At 45.1% G+C, this 25,113-nt stretch overlaps 1 protein-coding gene across 1 annotated transcript; it reads left to right on the forward strand.

Annotated features, from left to right (window-relative positions):
* The first annotated feature begins 308 nt into the window (after positions 1–308).
* CAPNS1 (calpain small subunit 1) lies at positions 309–25,113 on the forward strand. Its single transcript, XM_035119664.2, has 11 exons — positions 309–415; positions 6,130–6,341; positions 12,609–12,642; positions 12,960–13,049; positions 13,361–13,418; positions 15,897–15,961; positions 17,534–17,602; positions 19,148–19,226; positions 21,267–21,383; positions 21,627–21,685; positions 23,196–25,113. Exons 2-11 carry the CDS (start codon positions 6,145–6,147, stop codon positions 23,220–23,222), a joined length of 795 nt encoding a protein of 264 aa, XP_034975555.2. The 5' UTR covers positions 309–415; positions 6,130–6,144; the 3' UTR covers positions 23,223–25,113.

A 25,113-nucleotide genomic window follows, 5' to 3' on the forward strand; every position in this document is an offset into this window, starting at 1 on the left:
CAATAAATATTATTAAAAAAAGAGAAAATAACCAGTCATTTAACGCCGCGTCTGGAGGCTGATATCAACCTCGTTCTCTCTCTTCTTTTTTTTCTGGCACTGCAGGCAGAAATTCAACCGGTTAAGCTTTCCGTGGCGTGGAAGAGGAGCGAGGTGGGAAAGCTTCTCTCCCCAAACCTGAGTAGGCCTCTGTAAAGGGCACAGGGGGTCCTTTGCCAACCCCTCTGCCCCCTTCCCCAAGCACATTATTCAGACTAGGGAGGAGGCGCTGGCACTAAAGACAGGCGCTAGGACCCCGCGGCGCCCTCCGGGTGGCTCCGCAGCGGTGACTCGCTCGGGCGTGGTAGATCCCGCAGCGGACCCGCCGGAGATCCGCCTGCACCAGAAGCGACCCCGCAGCAGCCTCGGCCACAAGGTAAGCGGGGAACAGATCCGGACCTGCAGGCTGGTTCTGGGCACCAGTTGGGTTTTTTCCCCTTCCAGGCAGTGGATCCCTTGGGGAGATCACGGGTGGATCTGGATCCCCCCCTTTCACAGGACTACGGAGAGGATCTACTTCCTCTACTACTGGGCCTCCTCTGGGGCTCTTGCCATAAATATTGTCGATTTCCCCTCCCTCTAAATCCCCTGGAGCCCATTTGGACACGATCCGGCGCACACTAGATCCCTCACTGCTCTCTCTCTTTCTCTCAGCATTCGTTTCCGTTTTGTAATCTACTCCCCCCGCCCGCCGCAAACTCCTTTTCACGCACATCTCCTTTCCTTCGAAGGAGATTTGTCTCTCTCACCCGCCCACCCTAAATAATCCGGACTGTCGTCATTGTAAACCCTACTCGGAGTAGACCCATTGGGATTAATGTACATGACTCACCTCGGCCCATTAACTTTAATGGGTGTTTTCTGAGTAGACTTTAGTTGGAAACAAGAGCCCCTTTTTTTTCTTGGATCCATACAGTATCTGGTGATTTTCCACTGGGAATACTTTTCCTTTCCCGTCCATCTTTTCCCGTTATAGTCCTGTATCCGTTCCTGGGATCTGTTCCCCTTGGATCCAATCCATGGCCGCTTCATGAACGATGCCTCCCAACCGCCCTTCAACCAGATAAAAGTTCCAGGAACTTTATGGGATCTCCCTCCAGGCCTGCAATGGGACGCAAATGGTGTTGGGAGCGAGATAATCTAGTAAGGGGTCCATTCACCTCACAGGATTTAATATTTTGGAGAAGTTTTGTCTAGGGATGCCTCTCTCTGTGTCTTGTTTTCCCAGCTCCAAGCTGCCCCAATTTAGTCGCGATCCCTGCGTCGCAGGGGGTTGGACTAGATGACCCCTGGGATTCCGTCCAACACTACAATTCTACGATTCTCACAGCTCCTTGGCGATAGGGATGCAAACACACACTCTCTCTCCTAGGCAACATTATTGCAAACTCCTCCACAAACTGTTGCAAAACATTAGATCCAGTGAAGTAAACAGATCCCTGTTGTCTGTGTTGAGAGCTGCTCTCTACACAAGGTTACTCTTGTGTTGGAGCATTTTACTCTGCTGCAGTGGTCTGGATCCCTGCCCAGATCTCAAGGTTTCAGTGCTCATGCTAAAATGGGCAGGCCATCTTCCACTTTTGTTATATGTCATGAGCGGGAACACACACCAAACCATCCTTTTATTCTAAAGCATTTTTAAATTACCAGTAAACATTTTTCTTTTGGGGGGGAGGTCTATTGTGCACAGTGGAGCTTAGGCTACTCCCAGGTAAATGTGCCCAGGACCCCAACAAAGGGAAGATCCGTACATTTGAAGCATATTCAATGCAGATTTAAAGAGCATGTCTTTACCCCAAGAATACTGGGAACTGTAGTTTGGTTCTGGGTGCCGCAAATGGTAGCTTTGTGAGGGGAAGCTATTGTCCCCAGGATTCTTTGGGGGGGGGGAATCATGTGCTTTAAATGCGCCTTTGCTGTTCTTTGAATGTATGGATCTGCCCACAGTTAAACATAAAACCATTTTTTGTAACCACAGGGAACCCTGGGAGTTGTAGGCAGGGCAATGAATCAGGCTGCTCTGTCAAGCAGATCCCTAAGCGCCTGCAGAACTACACACCCCAGAGTTCCTTCTGAGGAGGAGCCTGTGACACTTAATCTGGTTTCATTCCACCCAACAGACATGCCAGGCTGTTAGGCCTGCAAAGATCCTGCAAAACACACACACATACAGACAGGAATGTTAGAACAGACATTTCCAGCTGCTTTCTTAAACTGGTGCTCCAAAAACATTTCTTAAATGCCTTCCTTTCTCCAAACGCCAGCAATGTTTCTTAGAGGGTCCTGCTCTTAAGTGATTTATTTTTATGGGGGGGGTAACAATCTAGTGGAAAGGGGGGGTAAAAAGAGGAAACTTGGAGTATCTGGGTTGTCTTTTGCAACTTTGGAAAGAAAAACATGGATATTACTAGCTGGGGAGAATGAAGTAACCGGGGAAGTTGGAGCAGTTTCCCCAACTATAATTCATCTCCCCTCCCCCCCGGCAAACATGGTATCTTCTATATGTTTTGGACTACAATTCCCATCAGCACTAGGTTGGGGGAAGCTGGACGTCAGGATTCCCAGCTTCTCCAAAAATAAGACGTAGCCATAAAATAAGCCATAGCAGGATTTTTAAGCATTCAATGAATATACTAACATTTCTTCAGTAGCACCTTAAAGACCAACTAAGTTTTTATTTTGGTATGAGCTTTCGTGTGCATGCACACTCCCTCAGATACTGTAAGGAATATACTGCAAGCCATACCCCCAAAATAAACCATAGTGATAGGCAGTTTAACCTTGTAGGGCAGGCATCCCCAAGCTGCGGCCCTCCAGATGTTTTGGCCTACAACTCCCATTATCCCTAGTTAACAGGACCAGTGGTCAGGGATGATGTGAATTGTAGTCCAAAACATCTGGAGGGCCAAAGTTTGGGGATGCCTGGAACTGTACCATACTTAATAAAAATAAATAAGACATCCCCTGAAAATAAGCCATAGTGGATTTTTTTTGAGGAAAAATCCATATAAGATGGTGTCTTATTTTTGGAGGAACACAGTAGAACTAGTATTGTCTGAGGGTGTGGGGACAATGAGTGCTTAGAGCAGGGAAAGTCAATTGCATTCTCTTCCCGTTGTCCCTTCCTTGTCCTTATGGGATTGGAACATTTCCTATCGCCCAAAGTCCCTCTCTGTGTCCTCTGATGCTCGCCACTAACATTTAAAACCAGAATTAGCACTATTCGGGTGTGAGATTTGCAAATAACCCTTCCCCGGAAAGGTTGAACATGCAAAAACAAAACAAAACAAAACTCAACCAAGAGTTCCATGGCACCTGAAAGACCAGAATATTTCATAGAATCGTAGAGCCAGGAGGGGAATCCCCAAGAGTCAGCTAGTCCAACCCTCTGCAAATATGGCAGAAAGGTTTCTGGACTCCAGCCCATTTCTACCCAAATGCAGGGCTATCCTTAATTGCAGGTTCACACATACACACATGAAATCACGTACGAACACAGACACACAACAGACGCACATAGTTAGGAGGTGGGAATGGTTAGGATTGAGGACCAGTGTCAGATTTACGTATAAGCTAAACAAGCTATAGCTCAGGGCCAAACTCTCTTGGGGGGCCCCAAAAAAATTAAAGGGAAAAAGAACCTGGATGTGCATTTCCAAAATATAAGATAAAAAACACAATTAAAATAAAACCTACCTACAGCAACAGTGTTTGTGTGTTGTGTCGGCTCCTAGGATGTAAGTCATGGGCCCTGCCTGCTCCCTAAAATATCCCTGGTTTGCTCCTTTCTATATATAGGGTGCCAACATTCTGCATGTATTCAACACAAAAAAACAGTGACCATTTGTTGTTGACAAAGGACAGCTGGACATATCAAGGGCCCCATTACCTTCAGGAGCTGAGGGCCTCATCAAACCTAAATCCGGCCCTGTTGAGGACAGTAGGAAATTACATGCAGGAAAAGTACAGGGAGTGGTGATTACCTTTTCGAACAGTGACCATGAAGTTAAGCCTGTTTTTTCTAAGCGTGGCTAAAGACCTTCCCCTGAGCTTTTCTAAATCCCTTGATCTCTTTCGTTCCTCCTGTTCATCCAGGAGGGTGTGTGCTGCCTTAAAATAGTCTCGATACAGGGTTTGTGGCAGGGAGGGATTCGTGGTTGCAACCCAGTAGTTTCCTTGGTTGCCTGCTATGCCTTTGACCCCCCACCCCACTGCAAGGAGGGGTCCCACTTCTTGTAACCCCCCCCCAACAAGTCTCAGGCACGCTAGCTTCTACGAGGCTGATATCTAGCATTTGAGTACAGGCAGAATTTTTACTATTAACCTCTTTGAGTATTATTTGGGAAAGGAAACAGGATGGAGACATTTTAAATTTAAATTATTATTATTATTATTATTTGGCGATCCCTTGTAGCCGAGTAAGATTGTCTTCCAGAAACACGGTCTTAACAGTGAGTCCGTAAGTGACTGTGGAGGCCAATTCTGGATCCACATGTCCTTCCACAGTGGGGACATTGGTTTCCAGGTGGGAGTTGATCACGGTGTGAATTTGCCAAGTGTGCCTTCCTCTTAGCATGTTTCTCCCTTGTGTCCTGAGTTCGAGTGTCTTCAAAGCCCACGGCACCTTTGTTAAAGGCTGTTCTCCAATTGGAGTGCTTGCAGGCCAGTGTTTCCCAGTTGTCAGTGTTTATACTGTACTACATTTTTAAAAATTTGCCTTGAGAGTGTCTTTAAACCTCTTTTGTTGACCACCAGCATTACGCTTTCCATTTTTAAGTTCGGAATAGAGTAGTTGCTTTGGAAGACGATCATCAGGCATCCGCACAACATGACCAGTCCAATGAAGTTGAAGTTGAAGAATCATTGCTTCAACACTGGTGATCTTTGCTTCTTCCAGTACCCTCGTATTAGGGTGGTTCGCCTGTCTTCCCAAGTGATGTGCATTAAATATTAAGGGTCATAGCTTAGTTTTAAAAAGAAGTAAAGACATAGGGGGTTATTCCCTCCCCTTTTTAGGAGTGGGTGGGTGTTACACCCTATAAATTGATAAATAATGGCAGGACACCCTGCTGCATAATCTCTTCCAGACATCCAGAAATCTTTTCCAGTTTTTGTATTGTACTTTACAGTGTAATCCTATAAATGTGAGAAAGAAAGAAAGAAAGAAAGAAAGAAAGAAAGAAAGAAAGAAAGAAAGAAAGAAAGAAAGAGCTCCATTGACTTCAATGGGACCTTCTCCAAGTCTGTGGGTACAGGATTATATTGTCAGGCTTGGAGTTTTCTTCCTATTTTCTTGAAGCTTACTCAGAGATGTGTGAATTTATCCATTAATTTATTCAGATTTTTAAAACCTCTCCTTCAACCAAAAGGGTTCTCAGAGCAGCTTATACAGAGTCAGGTAAAGCAACAGAATCTCTCCGTGAGGATTACTATGTAGCAGACATGGAACAAAAGAAAATGAGAATGGGGAGGTAGAGGAAATGTGGGGGAGAGCAAATTTGGGCACAAAGTGTTAAATAGTATCTCTTATTCAAATTGGAATGGAAACAGTTCAGGGACAGGAGTTGGGAACAGAATCAGATTACAGTGGAACCCAGGTTTACGCCTACCTCCGTTTACGAACACCGCGGATCTGGAAGTGTTTACATCCAGGTTCCGCGGCGCTCGGATGCACAGAAGCGATCTGCGCAGCGCGTGTGCAGAAGTGCTCTATAGGCGCTTCGCACGTGCTCAGAAGCGTGTCTTCGGCGAGCAAACGCCTGCGCGGAACGGATTGGGTTCATAAACTGAGGTACCACTGTAGCGTTACACAATGAGATTTAGGTTGGTTGGGTGTGTTATGTTGATTTTAAAAAAAACCATGTACTGTACCGTAAAAAAACACCATGTACTGTACCGTGCTTAGTTCTCTTCTTTGAGGTTTTTAGCATTAAGAAAATGTGACGAGGTGTTACCTGAAATGTGTTTTACGCGTAACAACTCTTGTGACCAACGTAACACCACGATGTGCATCTTGCACAGCAGAAGTTGCACTTGTGTGTGTGTGTGTGTTTGTGTGTGTTAAACAAACTTTCCTTTCTCTCCAAACAGAAAACACTTCTGAAAATGTTCCTTGTCAAAAACTTCCTTGGCGGAGGCGGAGGAGGAGGCAACATCAAGATCGGGGGAGCGAACATCAACATTGGCAATGTCATCGGAGGGTTTTTAGGTGGTGGAGGGGGAAGTGGAGGCGGAGGAGGTGGTGGAGGAGGCGGTGGAGGCGGAGCCATGGGAATCCTGGGAGGAGTCATCAGCGCCATCAGGTGAGGGTTTTTCTTTTTTAATTGAGTTTATTTACAACATATACACAAACATTTATAAAACAAACAACAACAAACCACAACCAAAAACAAATTAAAAAATTATACAAATAAGCCATAACAATGTATCTAAACTTACACAAAACAAATAGTGAACATATACCATATTCCCGTTCTTCTTTTCTTCCAGTTGACTTCTTTCATCCTCTGCATGGTTCTCTTTTCATTTTTAGTAAACTGTCTCCTTCATAGTTTGTTACCTCCCCCTTTTTTATTTTTACAATTTTTAACTTAAGTACCATAAATTATCCTGCAGAAGTTAATTGAAACAAGTCTAAGTATTAATTTGAGGGCACTGCTTTTTAAGGTATTGTCTATATGTTCTCCATTCTTTTTGAAATTTTTGCTTAGACTGACCCCTAATTGCCTCTGTCAGTCTGGCCAATTCAATATACAGTAGTCAAATAATTTATCCTGCCATTCTTTTTTTGTCAGTGTTATTTCTTTTTCTTTTTCTTTGAATTTTTGGCAATTAGTGAGTTTATTATATTGCTTATGTAACTGGCTTGTAAATAGCCACTTGCCTGCTTACCAGGTAACCAGAAAGGGAAGACAGTGGTAGTTTTTCTTCCGAGCATTTAACACACGACAAATTATTGTAGAGGCATGCAGGTATAAATTATTATGGCCTAATACCTTGTCTGCCACCCCATGCATTTAAAATTCCTGCACGGCAACAAGAAAGTTGTTGGCCCATTGATCTGGGATCCATCCAGCCACAGTTTTCAGCAGATTCCACCAATCAAAATATGTCAGTTCCCTCGTGATGTGTTTGAGGATTTCACTATTTAGGCTACTAAGACAGCAGAAGGCCACCTGCAGGGATTCATCCGAGTCAAAGCTCTGACTGAACCTGCTTTTAGTGCCAAGATGCAGCCTGAAAAATGGGGAGGGATATGAAAGAAGAGAGGAACTCTGATCACAGATATCTGTCTGTTGATGGATGGCCATACCGACTCGGCCGTGGACACACTGACCAGATGCTTGGAGGCTGTGGCTGGATGATTTCGTGGGAGCCGACTGAAACTAAATCCTTCGAAGACAGAAGTCCTCTGGCTGGGTTAGGATGGCGTGGGAATGAGAGACCAACTCCCTTCTCTTGCGGGGGCCCAATTAGTACCATTGCCTTCCGTTAAGAGCTTGGGTGTAATCCTTGACGCCTCCCTTTCTATGGAGGCGCAGGTTACTACAACAGCTAAGGTGACATTTTTTCACCTCAGTCGCATTAAGCAGTTGGTCCCTTACCTTTATCGCCCCCGACCTAGCCACAGTGATCCGTGCGATGGTCACCTCCAGGCTTGACTACTGTAATTCGCTCTACGCAGGGCTGCCCTTGAAGCTGTCCCAGAAACTCCAGCGGGCACAGAATGCTGCAGTGAGGCTCCTCACGGGGTCCCTGCCATGGGAGCATATTCACCCAGTGCTTTTCCAGCTGCGCTGGCTCCCGGTGGAGTACAGGGTCAGATTTAAAATGCTGGTTTTGACCTTTAAATCCCTTTATGGCCTAGGACCCTTGTACGTATGGGACCGTCTCTCCCGGTATGCCCCACGGAGGACCTTAAGGTCCACAAACAGTAATACCTTAGAGGTCCCGGGCCCGAAGGAAATCAGATTAGCCTCTAATAGAACCAGGGCCTTCTCAACAATGGCCCCGACCTGGTGGAACGCTCTGTCTCCTGAGACCAGGGCCCTGCAGGACCTGATTTATTTCCGCAGGGCAGGGCCTTTAAGACAGAGTTGTTCCACCTGGCATTTGGCCCGGAGCCAACCTGATTCCCTCCCCCATTTCCCCTTTCTTTTTCCCTTTTGTATGAGGCTGCATTTTTAATTTTTAATTTAATTTTGATATATTTAGTCTTGTTGTGTTGTATTTTAACCAGTTGTTTTGTATTTGGTGTTATTTGGCTGGGGAGGACGGGGTATAAATAAAAAATTGTTGTTGTTGTTGTTATTATTATTATTATTATCATGTGCAAAGTTATATTCGCCATAATCCTGAGCTGCTACACTGCACACATCTTGGATTAGGCTTCCAGAACTAAAAGAGTAATTTCCAAATCAGCTTAATCCCCAATATCTTTCTCTTATTTTGAATTTAAATATTGCTTAGCAACTTGGATTTGGGTCTGTGTGTTCAGATGTCACTTTGCTTTATCTCCGGTATGTGTGTGTGACTGAGAAAGAAATATCAAGGCAAATGGCTTATACTAAGTGGCAAACCTTTGCATACTTTTGCATGCTGGGTTAGGCTGGGCTGAGTCCCAAAAGTCCACGGCCCCAGAGCTCACCTTCCTTATTTATTTATTTGTTATTGATTTATTTAGAGCATTTGAATCCTGCTCCTCAGGCAAAAAGGCTCCGGAGTGGCTTACATGCAGATGGTCAAAACAAGACAATTGGATACCTCAGTCGGAAGAGCATGAGACTCTTAATCTCAGGGTTATCCTTTCGACCGCCACATTGGGCAAAAGATTCCTGCCTTGCAGGGCGTTGCACTAGATGATTCTGGTGGTGTCTTCCAACTCTACAATTTTATGATTCTAAGATGGTTCCTGCCCACCATCTTTCAATCTAGAAAAGAAACAATAGACAGCACACAAGGCAAACAGGACGGGGAGGGAAGATGAAAAAGAAAAACAAACAATCTCGGGCAACAGTTGTTCATGCAATGACCAGCTTGCATAGTTCAGGGGTAGGAGATCCCTCATGGAGCTGGGCTTTGGGCAAAACTTCCTTGTCCTTTGGGTTGGGGGTTAGGTGGGTTAGGCCATCCTTTGCCCACCAGGTGGACTACAACTCCCATCAGCCCCAACTAGCACAGCCATGGGAGTTGTAGTCCAAAACATTGGGTTGCTGAAGACCTGTGCAGGCTTCCAGCTCCATCTTCTCCTTCTATCCAGTCCTGGAAGCAAAATGGGGTTGGGGTTGGATTGAGGAAAGGCAGGGTTCTCCTCCACTGGGAGGTACCGTATTTTCCCATATATAAGATGAGTATTTTTACGTGAAATCAATGTTTAAAAATCGGGGTCGTCTTATACACCGGTAGTGCAGAGGGGGGACAGGTGATTGGTTGCTGCCGCGAGCCTGAGATTGTCTGTGGTCTTACTGTGGGTGATTGGCGGCTGCGTCAAGGCTTTTTAAATTTTTTACTGTTGCAGCGGCAATTGGGCGGGCGATAGGCGGCTGCTGGTGGTGAGCTTTTGCTCAACAACTCTGCGCAATCTTCCTACCAAAAGCTCAACAACTCTGGACAGTCTCCCCCCCCCATTTTCTTAATTTTGAGCCCCCCAAAATAGGGGGCGTCTTATACATGGTGTGTGTGGGTGTGTGTTATACCCAGAAAAATATGGTATTTTGCCAATGAGGATCTTTCTTTCCACTGTTTGCAGAGATGGGCTGGCATGGCCAAAAGGCTAATTCATGTTTACCGTCGAACTGGTTTGCTAGCATGTAAGGAAGCTGGGTCAACAAGCAAACACCCACCAGCAGTTGGGATGAAACCCAGGTCTTCTCTATCAGAAGAAGAGTTAGGCTTCGGTCCCAAACATGCTAACCTAGGGAGTGAGCCCCACTTAACTTTGGGGAACTTCTTTCAGGGGAAACATACTGAGGATTGCAGTTATTATTGTGCGGATGCCTGATGATCGTCTTCCAAAGCAACTACTCTATTCCAAACTTAAAAATGGAAAGTGTAACGCTGGTGGTCAACAAAAGAGGTTTAAAGACTGTCTCAAGGCAAATCTTTAAAAATGTAGTATAAACACTGACAACTGGGAAACACTGGCCTGCAAGCGCTCCAGTTGGAGAACAGCCTTTACCAAAGGTGTCATGGGCTTTGAAGACACTCGAACTCAGGATGCATGCTAAGAGGAAGGCACGCTTGGCAAATCCACACCGTGATCAACTCCCTCCCCCGAAACCAATGTCCCCACTGTGGAAGGACGTGTGGATCCAGAATTGGCCTCCACAGTCACTTACGGACCCATTGTTAAAACCGTGTTTATGGAAGACAATCTTACTTGGCTACGAGTGAGCACCAAAGAAGAAAGAAGAATAAGATTATTGTACCACTTATAGCTTTGCTACTGATGTTTGGACTCTCGGGAGTGAAGTCAAGGGCTCTTGAGTGGAAGAAGGAGTTTGGGGCCACACTCACCATATACCTTTAAAGAACCATGGTACCACTTTAGAAAGTCGTGGTCCCCCCCCCCAATGATGGGAATTGTAGTTTGTTAAGGGCGCTGAGAGTCGTAAGGAAACCCCTGTTCTGCTCACAGAGCTACAATTCCCAGAGTTCCCTGGGAAGAAGAAACAGGGTTAGAAATCAGCCAGGGACGTTTTAGGACTGGCACGGGTCAAATTGAGGAGATCTCTGGATACCAGGTTGGCGTCTGTGGAAAGCAGAATGTCTCAGAAGAATCTGAGATATTTTCTTTGAAGCTTGAATTTGTTTTATTCTGGATTGTCTTGTTTGATGTTTTAAGGCATTGTCAACTTCTTTGAGATTTGTTCTTTAAAATATAAAGTAGCAAATATATGATGATGATAATCTTTGGGGGGGGGAGGGGAGGGGAGGGGAAGGAGCCCAGACTTTCCATTGTGGTGACCATAACCCAGGTGCCATTTGGCGATTAGATTATATATATGAGTTTTTAACACTGAGAGAGATTGACCGTTAAACCTCTCTGAGAATTGTAGTTCTGGGAGGGGAATGACTGTGTTTCTTCCTTTTCCTGCTGAATCATACCTAGAATTTTCCAACTATCCAGTATGCAAATAATGCCACAGCATGAGGCACGACGGTTCCACGTCAGCTCTGCTTCTGAGCTTTCTCAGAGCAATGTTCCCATTATTCCAAGCTTTTCTCTGAGACAATGAGGGCCAGAAGCTTGGTTTTAAGTGTGCATATGCACACACACACACACACACACACACACACACACACACACACACACAGATGTTACTGTTGTTTTCTTTTCTTCCTTGCATTTTGATGCCCACTAAAAACCTTGTTTAGACCAGTCTACCCAGGTGTGTAGAAAGTTTAAGTAATTTAAATCTATTTTAATATTCTACTTTTTGTATGTTTTAAAGCAGGCACCCCCAACCTGCGCCCCTCCAGATGTTTTGGCCTACAACTCCCATGATCCCTAGCTAACAGGACCAGTGGTCAGGGATGATGGGAATTGTAGTCCAAAAGATCTGGGGGGGATGAAGGTTGGGGGCGGTGCCTGTTTTAAAGTATCATTGTTGTTTTTTCTTGATTTTGCTGTTTTGTAAACCACATTGATGGCTTTAAAAAAGCAATTAAGTGGTGCATAATCTTTATGAAATAAACACACACACACACACACACACACACAGAATCATAGAACTGTAGAGTTGAATGGGACCTTGGGGGGGGTCATCTAATCCAACCCCCTACATCATACGCGACAAATGGCCACCCAACCACCATGGACGATGGAGCAAGCTTATTTTCTCCTGCTCTGGAAGGTAGGGCTCAAACCCATGGCTTTGAGTTACAAGAAAGGAGATTCCGACTCAACATCCGGAAGAACTTTCCGACAGCAAGAGATGTTCGACAGGGGAATGGTCTCCCTTGGGAGGTGGTGGGCTCTCCTTCCTTGGAGGTTTTTAAGCAGAGGTTGGGTGGCCATCTGTCAGGGATGCTTTAGCTGAGATTCCTGCATTGCAGGGGGTTGGACTAGATCAGGGGCCCCAAACTAAGGCCCGGGGGCCGGATGCGGCCCAATCGCCTTCTAAATCCGGCCCCGGACAGTCCGGGAATCAGCATGTTTTTACATGAGTAGAATGTGTCCTTTTATTTATAATGCATCTCTGGGTTATTTGTGGGGCATAGGAATTCGTTCATATTTTCCCCCAAAATATAGTCCGGCCCCCCACAAGGTCTGAGGGACAGTGGACCAGCCCCCTGCTGAAAAAGTTTGCTGACCCCTGGACTAGATGACTCTTGGGGGTCCCTTCCAACTCTACGAATCTATGATTCTATGAACTCCTCTATGAATTCTGGAAGAGCAAGATATAGCTTTTGGGTGAGGCCCAGGGAAACCTCAGTTGGGGCTGATGGGAATTGTAGTCCAGCTTGGCAAGGTCTGTATTGAACCATCCATTCCTGTGGCGATGCTTTGAAAGACCTACCACCGATCACATTTATCTTTTCTCTCCTCCATGCCTGCCGTCCATCAGTGAAGCAGCCGCTCAGTACAACCCAGAGCCTCCGGTAAGTCCTTCATTTCCATTCTTCTTACTCCGCAACATTCATTGCTGCTTGTGCTGGAGACAGGATACTGGGCTGCCGATTCAGGAAGCTGCCAAAAGTTTGATTTTGGCCAGTGCCTGGAATTTTACTTAATAGAATTGAGCAGGCTGGGTTCCCCCCCCCCCCCCGGCCTACACTGCTCTCAAGCTTTCCAGGCACGGGTTTTCTCAAGTCCTCCAGGACTCAAGTCCTCAAGTCCTGGGCGTTTTACACAGGTTGTCTCCCTCCAAGCTACGGCCCTTGTCCAATTCCATGCTTCTCTGTTTCTCTCCTCGCAGCCTCCTCGCAGCCACTTTTCCAACATCGAAGCCAATGAGAGCGAAGAACAACGGCAGTTCCGGAAGCTCTTTGTGCAGCTGGCAGGAGATGTGAGTGTTTTTCTCTCTCTTCCCCCCCCCCCACCCCCGTGGCCTTTCTGTAAACACTGAGGACTAGCCTGATGCTTCTGGGGTTTGGCCGATGAGGGGGAGAGGAGTCCTAGGCGGGGAAACTGAGTTGCATCCAGCACAATGGTGCTGCTATTTTGAGGGCAGTTTCCTTTGCGGGCAAGCCTTGCTGAACTCGGTGGGACTTTTACCTCTGAGTAAAATTCACAAGGGGGAATGCAACACAACCTTCCCTGGGCTCTGAGCTTCTCCTTGCACGCTGCAGCCGACACCTTTCTCTTTGTTTGTTCTAGGACATGGAAGTCAGCGCCACAGAGCTCATGAACATCCTTAACAAAGTGGTGACCCGGCGTAAGTGGAAGATTTGTTTCCTTTGGGGCCTATAGGGGTGGAAGCGCCCGTTAGCAATTTCACTCCTTGGAGGCTGCATTTTGTGACTAGTGGAAATCACACAGTCTGGCTGAGAGGAAGCGTGAGAACCGGATATACGGTAGTCCTATCTGTATGTATTATGCGATATACTTTCTCACTTCTGCCTGTTCTCTCTCAGAGCTGGATGAGCGTCTTGATTCTGTGTTCGTGTAATAATATAGTGTAATTAAATACTGTATATTCCCGCGTATAAGACTACTTTTTAACCCAGGAAAACCTTCTCAAAAGTCGGGGGTCGTCTTATACGCCGGGTCATATTTCTTATACGGCAAGTATACCCCAAACTCTACCATATTTTAACTGGAAAAGTCGGGGGTCGTCTTATACGCCCAGTCGTCTTATACGCCGGAATATACGGGTAGTAGTTTAGAACTACGATGCCTCCATCCTTTTGCTGTGTCAAGAGAGATGGCTAGTGTGCATAAATCAAGTTGAATAATAATAATAATAATAATAATAATAATAATAATAATAATAATATTTGTATGCCGCCCATCTGGCTGGGCCTCCCCAGCCACTCTGGGGGGCTCTCAACAGAATATTAGAAACATCATAAAACATCAAACATTAAAAACTTCCCTAAGCAGGGCTGTCTTCAGATGTCTTCTAAATGTCAGGTAGTTATTTATCTCTCTGACATCTGATGGGAGGGCGTTCCACAGGGCGGGCGCCACCACCGAGAAGGCCCTCTGCCTGGTTCCCTGTAACTTCACTTCTTGCTGGGAGGGAACTGCCAGAAGGCCTTTGGAGCTGGACCTCAGTGTCCGGGCAGAACAATAGGGGTGGAGATGCTCCTTCAGGTATACTGGGCCTTTGAGGCCATTTGGGGCTTTCAAGGTCAACACCAACACTTTGAATTGTGCTCGCTGGAGCGCCCTGGAGAAGAAGGGAATGCCTTTTCCAGAGTTATCCTCACTGGAGGGCGCTCGGAGATCCGGGGGGAGAGGGGCTGCTCATAGCCCAGAGCGTTATCCCAAGTGCCTACCCAGCTGTACTCGCTGAGGCTGATGGGAGTTGTAGTCCCAAGCATCTGCCAGGATTAAATCTATTGAGCAGAGCTTAACAACACGGAAACTCCTATAGTGGTACCTCAAACTTAATCCGTTCCGGAAGTCTATTCCAAAACCAAAGCGTTTCAAAACCAAGGCGCGCTTTCCCATAGAAAGTAATGCAAAATGGATTAATCCGTTCCAGACTTTTAAAAACAACCCCTAAAACAGCCATTTAACATGAATTTTACTATCTTAGGAGACCATGGATCCATAAAATGAAAGCAATAATCAATGTACTGTATTATAAAATAAATAAGACAGTATTGTAGATGATAAAAATTCAAATTAAATATTTTTCTTCTTCCCTGCACTGATGATAGTCATTGTTTGGATGGGGGGCTTTTATCCATTTCCACAGTCACACAATCAATCAATCAATCAATCAGTAGCTGAACTGGGCTCCATACAGTCACAAAAACAAATTAACTGAAAAAGCCTCAAAAAACGAAAACGCAACATAAATAGCAAAAACAAAAGTGCCAAACTTAATCCGTTCCAGAAGTCTGTTTGACTTCCAAAATGTTCGGAAACCAAGGCGTGGCTTCTGATTGGTGCAGGCGCCCCAGAAACAGTAGCCGACAGCCGCTTCGGACATTTGACATCTGAAAAACGTTCAAAAACCAGAACACACACTTCCGGGTTTTTGGCGTTTGGGAACCAAGGAGTTTGAGAACCAAGGCATTTGAGAACCAAGGTACCACTGTATTTTAATTTTGAAACTTATAACAGGCATGGATAGGGGATCTGTGGCCCTCTGGAAATTGTTGGGTTATTTGTTTGTTTGTTTGTTTTATTCCATATAATGTATATACCATTTGATGGTAAGAAAACAAAACTCAAAGCAGTTTGGAGAAAAAACAAAAATGAAACAATGAAATTATCGGTAAAAAACCAGTTAAAAGCAATTATTTGAAAAAATCAAAAAAATAATTAATATCAATAATAAACTTAAAAATCAGCATTTTCCTTCTCTAGGATTGTATATCCTCATATGCCAAAATGGCTTCCAAGCGGTTTACCTTTACAAAACCAATCCATACACAATGATATTAAAACCTGCTCACTTCAAGTCTACTCTACAGCAAGCAATTAAAAACCATAAAGATTTAAAACAGTTAAAATCTCAAGTTCAATTCAGGGAAACGCATGCCTAAACTGGCGAGGTATTGGGAGCCGGTGGGATGCCAACACTGATGGGAGTGTCTCATATTTCTTATTTTAGTACCTATTAACCCTCTTATCACCCTTTGCCCAACAGCAAAGTCCCGCCCAACCCAGCTTGATGGTGCTTCTAGCTTCTAATTCCGGCACTGGTTTCAACCCCCTTTTGCCTCTTCCTTTCCAGATCCAGACTTGAAGACGGACGGCTTTGGGATTGACACTTGTCGTAGCATGGTGGCGGTCATGGATGTATCCTCTGGCCAGTTGGGGATCTGGAGCTGGGTTTTGCTTCCTCTGCATTCTTAGGGGAAGGGCAGAAGCATTTGCTCTGGGAGACGAGAGTCCCTGCTATCTCTGGGACGGGCTGGGAATGGCAATGTTCCACATTAACATTTCTCAAGCAAAACAAAAACATCCATCCAGAGGTCCCTGGAACAGCCACCGGTCCATGCCCATGTTCTTCTTCTTCTTTTAAATAGTTTTTATTGAATTTTAAATTTTAATCTTCATCACAATAACATATTGAATAAAAAAGAATCCCCCCCGAATTCCCCCCCCCGCGACTTCCTTTCCTGGTTTCTTACATATTAACTTCTCCTGCTTATTTTATTATCTCTTAATATTATAATCTCAAAAATTTAATATCGTTATTTTCTTATCACTTTTACTTCATCTGTGTAAATTCTGTATGTGTTTTGTTAATTGTAAGTACTTTCTCAAATCCTGCTAGCAAGTCCATTTCTGGAGGTACATCATCAATGGTTCCCAGCCTTTTTAAGTGTCTCTCTTGTCCTTGTTTCTAAGTCTTTCTGTTAGCTTCGCCATTTCAACATATTCCGTCCATTTTTCTCGCCATTCTTCTTTAGTTGGAATCTCATTACTTTTCCATCTTTGGGCTAGCAGTATTCTAGCCGCAGTTGTAGCATACATAAAAACTTTCCTCTTTTCTTTTGGCAAATCTTGACCTGAAATGCCTAGTAAAAAAGGCTTCTGGTCTTTTAACAAAGGTTGTCTTAAACATTCTTTTCGTTTCATTGTAAAAGCCCATGTTTTTTTCTAAGAGTATAAGTATAGCTGTACCTCGATTTTCAAACGTAATCCGTTCCGGAAGACCATTCAGCTTCTGAAACCTTCAAAAAACCGAGGGGCAAAGGATCTTGCAGAGGCAACCTGCAATTTCAGTGGAGAAAATTGAAAACAACGAAGCCGTTTGATTTCCAGAGGTGTGTTTGAAAACGGAAGCATTTACTCCCGGGTTTTCGGTGTTTGAAAACTGAAACATTCAGCTTCCGAGATGCTCAAAAACCGAGGTACCGCTGTAGTAAAACACAACCCATCTTTCATGGAATTTCTCTGCTTTCTTATTGTCCCTTCGTTTGCAGTTGGGGAAACCCAGCCAGATTACCTGTTAATTGCCCGTTCTCAAAGCTGTAAAAGCCAGCAAATCTGCACTCAAAGCTCTCCAAAACCTGGCTATTGTAAGTCTCGCAGCTGAGTTGCGAGATCTCTGAAACTGACGTATTTTACGAACAAGAGTGCATAATAATATTGTGTGGCTTCTTGAGGACTTTTGCTCCCTGGCTCCCAAGCTCCCTGCTTGCCTGCCAACCTCATCACTGGCTGTGCAGGGCAGCGTTGGGCCTCTGCGGGGCTCTTAAGATCAGGCAGGGGGTTTGGACTGGATGGCCCTTGTGGTCTCTTCCAACTCTGTGATTCTAGGAGCCTGGAGCCTGAGGGAGGCCTTTTCGTGCTGCTTCTGGGAAAAAGGGGTGGGAATCTGTGTGCTTGTGGCTTTTTGCTCCTTGACTGTGCCCTGTGTAGAGCGACACAACCGGAAAACTGGGCTTTGAGGAATTCAAGTACCTCTGGAACAACATCAAGAAGTGGCAGGTAAAATTTTTTTTGCATCTAGCACACTCCTATTTTGGGATGGGGCTGTGACAGGGTGGATTTTATTTAAATCACTAATCAGTAAGACTTGATTTAAATCATTTTTTTTACAGAAAGGTTCAACCTTGCTGGCATCCCCTTAATATTTACAACCAGAGGAAGATTTCATTTTTTGAATAATAAATTTTCAGAGTAGTTTTTACAGTTCTATCAAAAGTTCCTGATTTGGTTATACTATCAGAAATACTTTGACAGATAATTATGAAATTGTTGTTTATATTTGGACTGTATATAACTTAAATAGAATACTATCTTTAGAAATATTTTTCCTCCAAAAGCATTTAATTATAAAAATCCAATTTAAATTAAAAAATATGATTTTTTATTTTATTTTATAATAATCATGGGTTTTTTATCCACCCTGGGCTGTGGTGAGAGGGTTAAAGATACACAAAATGTAATGTTTGGATGCAATGTATTAAAAATGCTATGTGGAGAAGTTTGCAGAGCTCAATCAGTGGAGCAGGAGACTCTTAATCTCAGGGTTGTGAGTTTGAGCCCCATGTTGGGAAAAACAAAATTCCTGCATTGCAGGGGGTTGGACTAGATGACCCTTGTGGTCCTTCAAACTATACAATCCTATGATTATATGAGAGTTTTAACAGTAAGTAAATGCAGCAAGCAGTGTGTGTGCTGATTGATGACGAAACTTGAAAACAGCAGAGATCTCTCACAGCTTGAAAGTGAAACTTGAGCACTAAGGTTTATTATTATTATTATTATTTAACTTTGTACATGCAAAGAGCTCAGGGCCCTTCACAGCCTTAAAATACTGAATAAAATCACAAAGTGCATAATCAAAATGAGAACAAGAACAAAACAGAGAACAAGAAGTACAACAGTGTGATAACATTTTTGTTATCACAAAAAAAGGTTGCAAATGTATGCAAATGTATGCAAAACAAGACGTATGCAAACCAAGGTGCCACTGTTAAGCATCTCTCTCTGGGACAAAAGAGAGACAATTTTACTGCACTGCATTAAGACCAAAAAGAATAAGGAACTGCAATCCTGTTTAAAAGGAATGTCTTATTTTGTATTCTGCCAACGTCTACTTTGTAACTAGTTTAAGACTAGTTACAGGTAGTTAGCTGTGTTGGTCTGCCGTAGTCGAAACAAAATAAAAAAAATCCTTCTAGTAGCACCTTAAGAGTCCAACACAGTTTGTCATTGGCATGAGCTTTTGTGTGCATGTCTGAAGAAGTGTGCATGCACACGAAAGCTCATACCAATGACAAACTTAGCTGGTCTCTAAGGTGCTACTGGAAGGATTTTTTTATTTAGTTTAACACTGTTTGCAGTGGAGCTTCGAAGCTTGTTTCTTGTGGTGGAGAACATTCACCTCTACTTTGCACGAAGTCCAGATTCCATTGAAACGACTCTTTAACAGAGGGGGCAAGAAGAGTCTTGGGTTGGTGAGGACACGATTTTGTTTAGCTGTCCAGTTTGCCTTACCTGTGATTTTGCTCTCTTGCCTCCCCCCAGTGTATCTACAAGCAATTTGATACAGATCGATCTGGGACCATTGGCAGCAGTGAACTCCCAGGAGCCTTTGAGGCAGCAGGTAAGGGGCCAAGGTGATTGGGTAACCCAGAAACACCATCCACACCGTACATTTAAAGCACTATGATGTTCATTTTAAACAGTCATGGCTTCCCCCAAAGAATTCTGGGAGCTGTAGTTTGTTAAAAAGGTGTTGACAGTTGTTAGAAGGGTCCCTATTCCAAACACAGAGCTACAGTTCCCAGCAGGGCCGGATTGAGGTTTGATGCGGCCCTCAGCTCCTGAAGTTAATGGGGCCCTTTCTATGTCCAGCTGTCCTTTGTCAACAACAAATGGCCGCTGTTTTTTGTGTTGAATATATGCTAGATGGTCATTGATGGACCTCCTAGGTATCTCAAGCCATTTGCACATCACAAAGGATGTATTTTATCAAAGTAATTGTTGAACTGAAATACAATGAAGAAGAAGCATATTAATAGTGAAATAATGATTAAGCTCTAACTTGAAATTATTTTTTTATCCGTAACAAACTTAATAATGCAAACCCATTGACATTTGGCAATAATAAAAGTTCTTTTAGAAACACAATTTACAAAGACTCATAATCTAGTCTCTAGAAACTTGCTATAAATTGAAATAATAAGAGGTGTAAATATATGACCCAAACAACTAATAATGATAAATAGCAGAATGTAGGCACCCTGTATATAGAAAGGAGCAAACCATTGATATTTTAGGGAGCAGGCTAGCAGGCGGGGCCCATGACTTACATCCTAGGAGCCTACGCAACACAAAATACGGTTGCTGTAGGTAGGTTTTATTTTGTTTTTTTATCTTATACTAGCTGGCCAGGCCACGCGTTGCTGTGGCTCATCTCTGCTGTGGCTCATCCCCCACCCTGCCCTGATCCATGACCTATCCCATCCCATGCTGCCCCCAACCCACACCCAGGCGAGTCCCCATCTCCATTCGGCCTAGTCTGTAAAGGCGAGCCTCCGTTCAGCCGAGTAGGGCGGCTTGGTCCCTGGGGGTGTCAGGATCGGCGGTGGCGCGATCCGCGGGGCGGGGTAGGGGTTGTGGAGAGGCCTAGATCGGCGGCGGCGTGATCCGCGAGGTGTGGAAAGGCCTAGGTGTGTGTGGGGTGTGTGTGGAGTGGGGTGTTCCGTGGACGGAGGGGGATCTTTGCGACGGCAGGGGATCCCTGGGGAGAGGCCTGGTCTTGGCTGCGATCTCCGAGGCAGGCCTGGTTCCCTGAGAAGCGGCATGGTCTCGGGCGGTTTGTTCTTTGTTGGAGGAGTGGTCCTCTGTTGTTGGAGTTTGTCCGTTGTTAGTTGAATGTCCACTGGAGGGCGCAATTTTTTTGACCACAAATCCAGGTTTTTACCTGTGTTAGGTGTGTCAACTGGTCAGTGTAAGTGCATGATTACCTGCTCTCATGTGACTCTGAGGTTGTGGCCAAATTTCAGGACGATCATAAGAGTGGTTGTTGCTTAGTCGTTTAGTCGTGTCCGACTCTTTGTGACCCCATGGACCAGAGCACGCCAGGCACTCCTGTCTTCCACTGCCTCCTGCAGTTTGGTCAGACTCATGTTGGTGGCTTTGAGAACACTGTCCAACCATCTCATCCTCTGTCGTCCCCTTCTCCTTGTGCCCTCCATCTTTCCCAGCATCAGGGTCTTTTCCAGGGAGTCTTCTCATGCCTCAGCTTCAGGATCTGTCCTTCCAGTGAGCACTCAGGGCTGATTTCCTTCAGAATGGATAGGTTTGATCTTCTTGCAGTCCATGGGACTCTCAAGAGTCTCCTCCAGCACCATAATTCATAAGAGTATATACCATATTTAAGGTAGATAATTAAATGAGTAAATTTAATGAACTTGGATATGCAGAAGATATTAAAAAATAAATTTAAGGAACCGCAGAAAGGGGGGGAAGGAAGTCAAAAACTTTGGAATGTTAAATTGATTGTAAAACTACTGAAATGTATAAACTTGAAAAGTAATAATAATAATAATAATAATAATAATAATAATAATAATAAACCTGTTCTCTGACTAGATCCTCCCTCTTTCCTGCCTTCTAATTTCCCCCCTTCCCTCGCCAGGCTTCCGGCTCAACGAGCAGCTGTACAGCATGATCGTGCGCAGATACTCGGATGAGAACGGGAACATGGACTTCGACAACTTCATCAGCTGTTTGGTGCGCCTGGACGCCATGTTTCGTAAGTCACGGCCGCTGCCACCGCCGCCAGGGGTTCTGCCAGAGGGGTCCCTCGTGGGTGACTTGTTTCCTTTCCAAAAAATGCTGTCTCGAGCAACCGCTGGATTTGGCTCGGGTTGCCTCGGGTGGCCCAACCCAGAGGTTGGCTGCCTTTGCACGGGAGTCTTTGCACCCGCTTGTGTGAATGTCGACATGGCCTGGGCTGAGCCACATCCTTTTGTGACGATCTCTGTTCTGCTTTCAGGTGCCTTCAAATCTCTGGACAGGGATGGGAGCGGGCAAATTCGTGTGAGCTTGAAGGAGGTAAGGAGAACTTCTGGCTCTTGTTCCATTTCAAGCTCCAGGGCGAGGGAGCTGAGCAGGAGGGATCCGATGAGTGTGGAAACCCAGCAAGAATCTCTTGTGGATGGAAGGGTTAAGGGTTGGTAAGGAATGAGCCACATGCATCCATTGTTTGTTTGAAAGCGTTTATAAAACCGCTTTTTAAAAAGCGTCACTAAGTGGTGCACAACATAAAAAACAAACAAAACAAATCAGAATCGTAGAGTTGGAAGGGACCCCGAGGGTCATCTAGTCCAACCCCCTGTAATGCAGGAATCTCAGCTGAAGCATCCCTGACAGATGGTCATCCAACCTCTGTTTAGAAAACTCCAATGAAGGAGAGTATATCACCACCCAAGGGAATCCGGTCCATTCTCAAACGGCGCTTGCCGTCAGGACGTTCTAACTCAGGCATCCCCAAACTGCGGCCCTCCAGATGTTTGGGCCTACAACTCCCATGATCCCTAGCTATCAGGACCAGTGGCCAGGGAAGATGGAAATTTTAGTCCAAAACATCTGGAGGGCCGAAGTTTGGGGATGCCTGTTCTAACTAATGTTCAGTCAGAATCTTTCACCTTCTGTGGGGTTCTGGGAACTGTAGTTTGTTATGGCCGCCGTGAGTCCTTAGGGGACCCCTTCAGTCTGGAGGGTGGAAACACAAAAACAGGCCTTTTCTGTGGTGGCTCCCTGTTTGTGGAATGCTCTACCCAGGAAGGCTCGCTTGGCACCTTCATTACAAGTGCCAGCTGAAAACTTTCCTGTATAACCAGGCCTTTAGCCTTAAACTATCTGTGGGGCAGGATGGTTTTAACGTATTTCTCTTTCCTCTTGGTTTAAATGTATTTTTGTGGGGACGATTGTCTGGCTGGTTGTAAGTCACTATGGGTTGCCTTGGGCAAGATAAAACAACTAACAAATTTAAATAAATAAATAAACCATCCCCTCACAGAGCTACAATTCCCAGAGTGGTCCAACCGTCAGTCCCTCTTCCCAGGGAATTCTGGGAGTTGTAGCTCTGTGCGAGGATGAGGGAGTCTCCTAATGATGCTCAACACCCTTAACGGACTACAGTTCCCAGGATTCTTGGGGGGAGGATCCATGGCTGTTCAGGGTGGTAGGACACCGTTTTAAACGCACGGTCCAGGTGGGGCTTATTTTACTGGGCCCAGCAGAAAGAGAAGGAAGGAACTGACCCTCCCATTGATTTGCTGGAGGAAAACTTGCCATGGTGCGGCTCAGGAAAAGGTTTTGTTGTGAGCTCTGCTTCCAAGGAGGGAAAAAAAGAACGAGGAGATGGGGGGGGAGGGGGGAGACAGAGAACAGCCTAGGGGTGAGACTGGGAGATACGGGGCAGGATAGGGAGCAGCATACTGGCTTGCAGGAGACAGAGAGATGCAGATGGGGAAGGAGTCGGGCTGGTGAGATGCTTTGACGATGAGGACTAGAAACTTGGAGAGGATGTGGAGAGTGACATTCGTCTTCTTTTCCGCAGTGGCTGCAGCTCACCATGTATTCGTAAGGCCAGCCCGCCTGTGGGATCGTGCCCCCCCTTGACATCACCGAGCCTATTCTGGACTGTTTTTAGAAGTTCCATGCTACATCTGCCTAGCAGTCCTCCCTGCGATGTGGGACAGTCTATAATAAATCCCTTTCTTTTCTTTTTTTCCATTTCTCTTCCACTCCCTTTGCTAAAGCAAGAAAACAGGGGGCCCCTTTACGATGTTTGTTTTATTTTGCATTTTTAATCTCCATTAGCAAAGCAACGGCTAATACAGATTTAACGTTAAGCGCTCCAATTTGTTTACTAACAGTGGATGGGTGTCTTTTTAAAAGAAGCCTCCAGTTTGCCGTGGTATTTGCTTTCCTTTTCCCAGGCTGGCTCGGTTTATCGCGGTGCCCGTGCAGATTCTATAATTCACTATAGTTTCATGATGGAACAACGGCCTTCATTTTGGGAACCGGGGAGCCGAGGGGGCCTGCATATGGAATTCTTACCCCTAGCAAAGCCACAGCTCGCCTTGGGGGACTTGTGTCTGGGTGTGGGGGGCAAGATCACAACTGTGGTTGCATGTGAGAATTCTGCATTGCGGCTGGTGTTCGCCCCCACTAATCCTTGAGAATGATGCAACTGTAAAGATGGAAGGGACCCCAGGTGTCATCTTACAATGCAGGGATAAAAAATCCAGCATTTCCTGCTGACTGCCATTTTAACTCCGTTTGTTATGGGCAAGTTAGGCCAGGAGTGTTGCGATGGGAGTCAGATTAGACTGACGTGAAGGCAACAACAACACGCACCTCACAAATGAAGGAAATCCCCCTCCCCATTTATAAACCGGGGAGTGAGCCCCCATAGCACTTTGCATGGATGCAATTTTAAAAGCAATAGGTCAGTAATAGCGGAAGTCTACTCAAAACTATTTAAGGAACGCCAGTTATAGAGTTTTGCAGTTTATTAAAATAAAATAAAACCAAGAGACAGCTGGTATGATTCTGCCCAAGGGCAACTGCGAAATGTTGGCTTTGTGCAACCACAGCCAAAGTCTTCTTGGCAGTTTAAAAACAATGTACCCTCCCCCCCCCTTTTTCCTTTTTTGCAAATCGCATGGAGGCTAGAGTGCCATGCAGACTCTCCCCCCCTAAGCTCTATACTTGCAATACATATGCAATTTCTATGCATGCATTTTGAAGGAATAAAAGAGCAGAAAGACAGCTGGTTCTCTCTGTCTATATATATCGTGACTTGAATGATAAGACTGTCGCCAAGTATTCCTAGAACAGAGTTCCTTGAACATGTAGCTCTATCACCCTCTAGCGGCCGTACTTGATATTACAGTGGAGTTTCTCCCACTTGGGAATCTAGAAAACTAACTTGGTGCCTTCCCATTTTTAATCTGGAGAGAATTCCCCCCCCCCCCCAAAAGTATCTGCCTCTAGTGCTGAATTTCGGAATGTGGCTCTTTGAAATCAAACAGTTCTCAAGTCCAGCTTTTTCAGATCCCAGGCCTGGAGGGGCCTCCAAATAAAAATATTTTTTTACACCTGCCCACTCCAGCATCCTGTTTTGATGTACCCCGCTCAGAATGGGTGATCACGTGGAGAGTTTTGTCCTGCACAGGATTTTTTGTAATTTGTCTAAATTTTGAAAATTCATGCAGCTGCGGGAAAAGATCACCCACTGTTTGTCCCACTGGGACCTGGTGAAAAAGCTGTTTCAGCCAGATGAAGAGAATGTGTGCCTTTGATTTTTTAAAATATATATATCCAAGATAGGGAGGGGGAGGGTTGCCTTTCTGTCGGATTGCAGAGTGAATCCCTTGCCTCGAAAATGTGCCAGTTGCTTGTGCCTCTCCCTCTCCCAACACCCACTCTGTTTTCTAAACGCAAGAATAAAAGGTGTGTAATGAGAACAA

The sequence above is a fragment of the Zootoca vivipara genome, chromosome 6 (assembly GCF_963506605.1).
Source record: "Zootoca vivipara chromosome 6, rZooViv1.1, whole genome shotgun sequence".
NCBI classification, from domain to species: Eukaryota; Metazoa; Chordata; class Lepidosauria; order Squamata; family Lacertidae; genus Zootoca; species Zootoca vivipara.

Coding starts and splice junctions, on each gene's coding strand:
- CAPNS1 (XM_035119664.2), top strand. CDS start 6,145: ATGTTCCTTGTCAAAAACTTCCTTGGCGGAGGCGGAGGAGGAGGCAAC. Junction 15,962..17,533: donor GCATGGTGGCGGTCATGGAT/GTATCCTCTGGC, acceptor TGCCCTGTGTAG/AGCGACACAACCGGAAAACT. Junction 19,227..21,266: donor AGGAGCCTTTGAGGCAGCAG/GTAAGGGGCCAA, acceptor TTCCCTCGCCAG/GCTTCCGGCTCAACGAGCAG.